The 8,204-nt window shown below is 41.0% G+C and overlaps 1 protein-coding gene across 1 annotated transcript; it reads right to left on the bottom strand.

Moving 5' to 3' along the window:
- Positions 1 to 5,065: 5,065 nt before the first annotated feature.
- On the bottom strand, positions 5,066 to 7,751 carry id4 (inhibitor of DNA binding 4). The gene is made up of 3 exons (XM_080767857.1): positions 7,044 to 7,751; positions 6,406 to 6,474; positions 5,066 to 5,755 (listed from the first exon to the last, which is right to left on the bottom strand). Exons 1-2 carry the CDS (start codon positions 7,434 to 7,436, stop codon positions 6,427 to 6,429), a joined length of 441 nt encoding a protein of 146 aa, XP_080623983.1. The 5' UTR covers positions 7,437 to 7,751; the 3' UTR covers positions 5,066 to 5,755; positions 6,406 to 6,426.
- Positions 7,752 to 8,204: the final 453 nt, after the last annotated feature.

Below are 8,204 nucleotides of genomic sequence, written 5' to 3'. Positions count from 1 at the left end.
CTCCCTCTGTCTGCTTGACCAATGGGACTGTGTCTCCCTTATCAAACAGGATGTGAGGGTTTCCCACGATCTGGATAGGAGAGCATACACAGGTAGAGGAGGGCAGCGCCTGGCCTTGCTGAACAGGTGCACTGACTCCCCCCCCCCCCACACACACACACACACACACACACACACACACACACACACACAGAGAGACAGATAGAGAGAGCTCTATAGCTGCTATAGCTTGACAGTTGAAGGTTCAGGGAGAACTTCTGCAATGTGTTGAAAATAAACAGAGATATAGAGAAAGACGGTCCCCTTTTCATGCTTTTAGTGCCGTATCTATACTAGTCAACTAGTGGTCATATTTGGAAAACCTAATAGCATAAATGCAAGATAGATGCAGGCTACCTTTTGTACCCAGTTGACAGTATTAATTGTTGTTTAGGATGTAAATGCATTGGTTACACATTTGTAAAATCTCAGAGTTAGACATTTAGAAATTAACACTGAGGATTTTTTAAATAAAACTGTGTACTGTTTTTCTAGTGTACTACTGAGATGAGTACAGCTAGTGTCTTAGCATAGCAACACAGCTTGGACAGGCTAGGTACTGTCTGGCAGAAAGAAAGGAACACCCATACTGATCTCCATGTTAGCATAAGTTAGCATAGAAATCTTAAAATGTGCTGCTTTAGTAGTCTACTGCACCACTCACTGCAAGGAATTCTTTAGGTTTTAGAACACAATTACTACCTACTGTATATTATCAGTATTATGTACAAACATACTGACTATATCTTTCTATCCACACACACACACACACACACACACACACACACACACACACACACAGTTGATCATGACAACCTAAACCATATTCTATTTTACGAAACTTTTCCATTTTCCATTGCTTCAAAAATCAAAATGCAAATGCTAAATGCATTTTAGCAAACAGTCAATTCCACACAGAAACCAAGTAAATCATGTCAAACAGAACTGGAGCATTTTGAGTCAGCTGCAGAAATTGCTCCCATAATTGTGAATGAAGAAATTTTGTGTAAAAGGGCTTTCCACATTCACTCAATCAACAATCAGTCCCTCTTATGCATGCATAAAAGATTCACCTTTTAGTTGGTGTTTGCAAGAATGGAGCAATTGTATATGAGAGACCAAGGAGAAGTGAAATGGAAAGGAACAGGGGTCCATAGATGGAGGAGCAGGTGATAGAGTGACATAAAACAAAAAGCCACATTTTCAGATTAAATCCATGCTATCAATCATAGCATATCAATGAGAGAGGCTCAGGCTGGGCAATACAGGTCCAGCCCAATCTCAGGAGATCAGCTGTGGCACGAATAGTAAGATTATTCAGGAATTAATTGGTAACCTTCATGCATTTCAGGACATACTACTGTATGCATTATGTATAAAACAGGTTCTCTATCAATGCCCTTTATATATTCATCAAAACATCCTTTTCCCTCACAACTGTCTTTACTGAATTACAATTACAAATTGTGCTGTGGCAGGGGTAAAGTCTTCACTGTCATAGTGGATCCATATGGTTGATGTCAACAATGCCATTCCATTATGAAAAAACCCAGACAGCAGTCATTCAGGACCAAAACCAATGTCATCAATGTACTGTAAATGTAACCACCATTGTGAGGATCCTTGAAAGATATCAAATGGAAATGAAACAGAGGAATAGTGACAGGAGTTAAAGACATGAGATGTCTGAATGTGCAGATAAGGGTTTATTACTTTCATGTATTTTCTTACAGACAGTCAAATATTACCTTGCATGCAGCTATAATTTATACTACTGTAATGTGTGACAATAACGGCGCTTGAGTGACTGTAATTCTAACTACACATATTTTCATTTGTGTGGATGAAGCAAGGAGAGGTGGTAGGAACACTATCAATGAGCCACTGACTACAGGTCAAAGGTGGGTCGACATAACCATGTGTGTTGCAGTCTCTCCACAGTGGGGGTGTTCTTGTTCACACAGAGGTTAAATACACTCTATGCATGACTGTACTTCTCTTTTACAGAAGGTGGCATGTTTTTATGCTTCCTGCTGTTTCCAATAGCTTTGCTTGATTGTCTATCAGCAGCATATTTAACTGGAAAACCACTATACCTTGATATGGTTCAAATCATAGATATTTAATATATATATATATATATATAATAGATGTCTCATTGGCCGCTGCAGTTCATTGGAGCGACGTGTCTCCATTTAAGGCAGAAAGTCAAGCGGAAGTGCTGAATTTCAGGTACACTGCGCTGCTGACCAAGTGACATCACTCATGCGACTCCTCCATGTCTATCGCTGCCACTCAAGTGACTACTGGCCAATCACAGCGCGTTCCATTTCAACGCTCACCAAATTGTTTGTACTAAAAACCCACCCACATGTGAGGCATTTCCTCCCCCAAGACCCCCATACTCTCCATTTCTCAATCTTATTAAGTAAATCTTCTCTTCATGTAGGTGGAAGGTATATGACCACCGTCCACATGACCAGATGCCCCTCCTTGATGCAATGAATGCTGGCTGTCTGGCAATCACAGCTGGGGTTATCAAGGGTGAATGCACCACTGCTGGTGATATTTTCCTCTTTGCATAGTGAGGGGAAATATCTTATGAGATCTCAATATGATAAAAGTGCAGTGTATAGGGTCATGAATGTATTTGGGGGTTTTGACATTTCTTGAAAATACTGACTTTTTTCATAATCACCTTGGTATATTTTATTTTGTTTTTTCTTATTTCTGTTTCAAAAGGTGTGCTCAAGCAATCAATAAAATCTATATCTAAATTTGTGTGGCATGGTGGTTGGAATTTTAATTGAATGAGTGGTTGATTTGTAGATGATTGGGGAGGAATAATATGTCCACATACAGTACATGTGGCTTTTCTGTACACAGGATTCATAAGCATGATTTGAGTGCATCGATTCAACAGTGTTCAACATGGATTCACCAGCCACACATGTATGACTTTGCCCCTTCTGGCACAGAGAATATCTTTAATCATATTGAGAAGGTCTAACTGTCAACTTGGCCACCTGCGCTATAACACTGCCTTTTCTATACTTTCTCTCTCTCTCTCTCTCTCTCTCTCTCTCTCTCACACACACACACACACACACGCATGCCGCAAACAAACACAGATTACTCTCTCTTTCCCCACGCTCTCTCTGTCTCTCTCTCACCCTTTTCTCAAATGTGCGGTCGGGTGCGCGCGCACACACACACACACACACACACACACACACACACACACACACACACACACACACACACACACACACACACACACACACACACACACACACACACACACACACACACACACACACACACACACACACACACACACACACACACACACACACACACACACACACACACACACACACACACACACACACACACACACACACTACACGTCACAAGGACAGCACTTGTCAAGGGCAGCAGGGCCAGTCTCTCTCACTGTGGACTATAAACACACACAGGTGGTCTGGCCTCGTTATCCTCAGATGCCCAGAGTGGAACAGGCCAGAGTGTCTGATAGATGTCTGTAACACCAACAAGGCCTGTGTCTGCTTGTGTCAAAAGGCCCCTCTGACCTGCATTCTCTGCTGTTTGCTGTATGGACACAGCCAACCCAGAAGGGTTGTTGAGGGGAAACGACATATCGGTAAAAAATGGCGTGTATTGTAAATGCTATTATGACTTTGAATATGTCATTTGGTAATAACTGTTTTTTTTTTAATAATTAAAAGAATATTACTTTTGAACAAATACATAAATATTAAAATCTATTCAATTTATTAATTAAGATGTATACTTTATACAACACAATTCAGGAGATAAGCTGCAATAGAAACAAAAAAACACATTAACCACTTTGATCTAAAGCAGATAATTCCATTAGGGGCACAATTCAGAAACATCATCTAATGGAAGAAACTGAAAGATAGACCTATCAGTCCAAGAGGAAGAAACCGGTTCTTAACTTTATATATAAATGAATATCAGAACTTTAGACTCTTGCTTACATTATCTTAATTGCGCCTGTATATCTTGATGCAATTTAAAAGAAAGGAATTGGCCATAACAGACACTGTATGATCGACTCAGCCTTATTCTGTGTGAACTTGATAAACAACTTTCCTTATAATCGCTGTTGCCAGCATTGGTTTTGAAACAAATTAACCAAGATGCACACCTTGAGAGAAAACTTGAGACGACACATTTCTTCCTGGAAACTTTACCCTTTAATTGTTTTGACAACTCACAAGCCAGTGAAGGTCAAGTCCAACAGTGCAGCTGACAGTAGTGTACAAGTTCCCTCTCACACTGGCAAGAGGGTGGTGAGGTAAATTCGGCATTGAATGTCAGGATTCTTTTCTTTTTCTTACATTAACAATGGCTGATGACTTTCCAGCAGAGAAATCAATCAGTGTTCACCAAATGTCATTTCCCAACACAATGTTTGTATTCCAAAAAGGAGGATGTTAATCATTAGTCCACAATTTGTATATAAATTCATTAAAACAAAGTTTAATGATTTGAGGTGGTGAATCATTAATGCGTTAAGAGGAGCCAATGTCCACACGAAGACAGACGAACCCAAAGGAATCACAGCGCCTGCAGTACAATAAACACTGCTATGCAGCTAGTGACATTAAGGTTATGGTCTGTGGTTTTAATTGTAAACACTCTCTCTACACTTGCCAAAGGTTCTGTAACTGATCTACTCTTTTAGGAACGGCCAAAGGTAAACCAAATCATGCGTTTTTTAGGTTAAAACACCAGAGTGACCACAGCTTTAAATGGTTGAGCTTGTTGTCATAATACAAATAGTTAATCGATAAGAAAAAAAAAGGAAAAAATTCAAGAGAAAAGCTGAGCAGGGCAAATAAAAATAAAGGTAGAGGAATTCGACTGGAACTCCTCCGCCACATTATCTACACAGGAGGAGGTTTCAGTGCACATTCAATAGTTTGACATGCTACATATTAAAACTATTCCAAACACTGTGAAGAGTTAACTGATATCATGATGTGAGGACTTTATTGGCAGAGCATGACCACATTCATTCACTAAAGACTTAAAAGTGAAAACACAATATTTACATAACCAAAAAAACAAACAAACAAAACATTTTAATAAAAATATCTTATAATTACAATAGTCTATTTTAAGCATATAAGTATTTCCTTTCACATACATTTATAGAACATTTCTTTCTTTATATGTACAATCTTAATTGTCTCGACTCAGAATTGTTCTTCTTTACAATATTAAACATTTTCAGATCCCAGGGAACATCCCTGTTCAACACAAATCATCTATTTTAAACAATAGATGTCAAAAACGTACAATTATTTTCAACGTTTAGTAAAGCTTTAAACTGTTGTTTTTAGCTATTTTATGCACACTTCACAAACTGTTTTCATATGTTCTTGACCAAGTTTCCAACAAAACTTCGCAGCAAAGGATTTCACATCTTTCACCCATATAAAATTCAAATTACAAGAAATAAAGTTATTATGGCAAGAACAAAGGTGGTGCTTGGATATTGCGTCCCCTCATTTGAACAAAAAAAAGTGATATAAATAGCGTTTTTGATTTCTGTTTAATTCCTCCCAGCGGTTTTGAAATCCCCTGTGATTGTGCCTCCAGTGGGTGTGAGTCCCTGGCGAAGATTTGCTGGCTTTGGACCGGCTCTGTGCGGGCTGCACACCTGTGGAGGGGGGATGAATAGAGGGGGTGTGTGAACCAAGGGCTCCAGACTGACTGGCGCCACCGACAAAACAGAGGCCATGCTTGATCAACAACCCAAAACATACCAGGCCAGACAACAACCACAGTTCTCCGGGCTTTTGGGCAAACTTTTATACGAGACACAGCTGCAAGCAGCCAATAGACTGTCACCGGTCCTCGACCGTTTACAAGGCGAAGAGAAAGGGCGTGAGACAAGAGGCAGAGAAAGAGGGGCCACGGTGACGCTTTAACCCTCTGTCTGCTGGGGGGGAATTGCTACACAAGGGAGTGGGACAGTTATTGCGCAATGCACAGCTGCCTCCGAGGATATTGGCAATTTCCAGTTCCTCAATTATTATTTTCCTGACTATGCTGAGGCACAGCGTGTAGTAAAGTCAAATGATTGAGAATGGACCGAAGACCTATATAAGCCTATACCAATATGTTGTCTCTAGAGGCTCTAGAGTCAAATATCCCTCATGTCCATCATAGCGTGACTTATTTAGTGTGATGGGAGAAAATCTATTCAACTATTGATGGTGATACACACAAAATAAATTAAATAAATAAAAAACAGCAGTTTAAATAGCCATCGTTGAAACATTATAGGCAAGTAATAAGTCAACTTACCATTGTGTTGTTTTTTTTATTTCAGCGGCATAAAATTGAGTCCTCCGGCTTTTTGACTATTGACGCCCTCTAAAAAAAAAAGGAAGGAATATGTTTTAGCCCTCAGTGATATATAATAGTAAAACGGTAGGCCTTGTGCCTGCAAAATAAATGATAGGCTACAGTAAAGCAGAATAAAAATGAGCAGGCTTTTAGCTTACATAATAAATTCTATTATAGCCTATTGAATAACAAATAAGCTGTATTGTGAGCAGTGGAGTGGCCTGCACACTGAGGTACTTCACCTATACAGTGATAAGGTGGGCCTCTGTCACACAGCAAATGCTCACAGTCATTATGATGCAAATCATTTAAGCCCACAATCAAGTGCGCAATCTTAGACTCGCCAATTGCATTTTAGCATTGATTTTCGAGGCCAGTGCGCGAGGGAAAAAATAATAATCTTTGTTTTTATTTTTCTAATAAAGCTAGTTTCCACAGAAAACAAATATGAGAGGACAATGAATGACAGATAACGGGAATGCTGCTCGTGACAGGACGCGCTTTGTCTGAGTGTGACGGGCGGACATGTGTGTGTCTGACAGAGGGAGCCATATGGGTCCGGACCCGGCGTGTCCCGACAGATGGACGCGTCTTACCTGGTGGTCAATGTTGAGTACCGTCAGCGGTGTCCGGCTGGGGTTGGAGGCAGGAGGGCACGTCCCGGTTCGCTGTTGTTGTTGTTGTTGTTGCTGTTGTGGTTTATTGAGAGATGGGTGCGTCTCCAGCGCTAGCTGCAGGTCCAAGATGTAATCTATGACATGCTGGAGGATTTCCACTTTGCTGACTTTCTTATCCTGCGGTATCGTGGGCACCAGGCGCTTCAGACGGCTGTAGCAGTCGTTCATGTCGTACTGCAGGCAGAACAGGTCCTCTTCTTCCATCTTGCACCGGCTGATGTTGAGACTGTGCTCCGACAGATAATGCAAAGGGAGATCGCTGCCGCTGTAGGAGGAATCCTTCTGGGGGCGGACTGGAGTAATAGCCTTCATTTTAGATGACAACGAAAAAACGCACGGTTGAGGAAAGGAAACGGAAAAAACAACCCACAAAACAATGACTGGTAGACAGTAGGAGTAGTTATTTGCGATTACGACACTATGAAACGCTTAAATTACTGTAATACCTGTTTGACAAAAGTAGCCTACAAGATCACGAAAACCGTCTGAGAAAGAAGGCGTTAATTCTATTCTGTCAACACATCCCGAGAAGACAGGGAACCTCTCTTACTTCACCCAGACACGGCGTGAAGGGAATGAATAGATTTCCTACATTTATAGAGGAAAGGGGAGGCGCCAGCCGCGGCTGCTTGACAGTTCTGGGCGAAAATCTGGTCAATCACGAGCCGCCCGCTGCCCACCGACCGAACAACGGAGCCTATAAAAAGGCGTGTCTCATTCTGTGTGTGTGTGTGCGACGGTGGCGGTGGTGCGCGCGCTGCGGTGGGCTCTGGGCTGCTTGTCTGTAGAAGAAAGGTGTGTTTGTGTGTGCGAGACTGCGAGTGTGTTTTTTTCTCTCTCTCTCTTCCCAAACCAAGGAGGAATATGAACTAAAGAAGACACCTGCCCATTGTATAAAATACAATAGTATGAGGAAAAACACAATCATGAAATTGATCCATAAATGTGATATGCTATTTTCCAATTCATTGGACAGATTAGCCAAAGATTGCATTATGTGTAGGCTGTTGTCCGTGCGTAATTACGCACAACCACTACTGGAGATTGTCAGTACATGTAGCCTATATTGTGCTTAAATCA

This window comes from Protomyctophum bolini (assembly GCF_963924005.1).
Source record: "Protomyctophum bolini genome assembly, chromosome: 7".
NCBI classification, from domain to species: domain Eukaryota; kingdom Metazoa; phylum Chordata; class Actinopteri; order Myctophiformes; family Myctophidae; genus Protomyctophum; species Protomyctophum bolini.
The sequence above is the reverse complement of the archived record's forward strand: the minus strand, read 5'-3'. Positions and strand labels throughout refer to the sequence as shown.

Coding starts and splice junctions, on each gene's coding strand:
- id4 (XM_080767857.1), bottom strand. CDS start 7,436: ATGAAGGCTATTACTCCAGTCCGCCCCCAGAAGGATTCCTCCTACAGC. Junction 6,475..7,043: donor TACTCAACATTGACCACCAG/GTAAGACGCGTC, acceptor TTTTTTTTTTAG/AGGGCGTCAATAGTCAAAAA.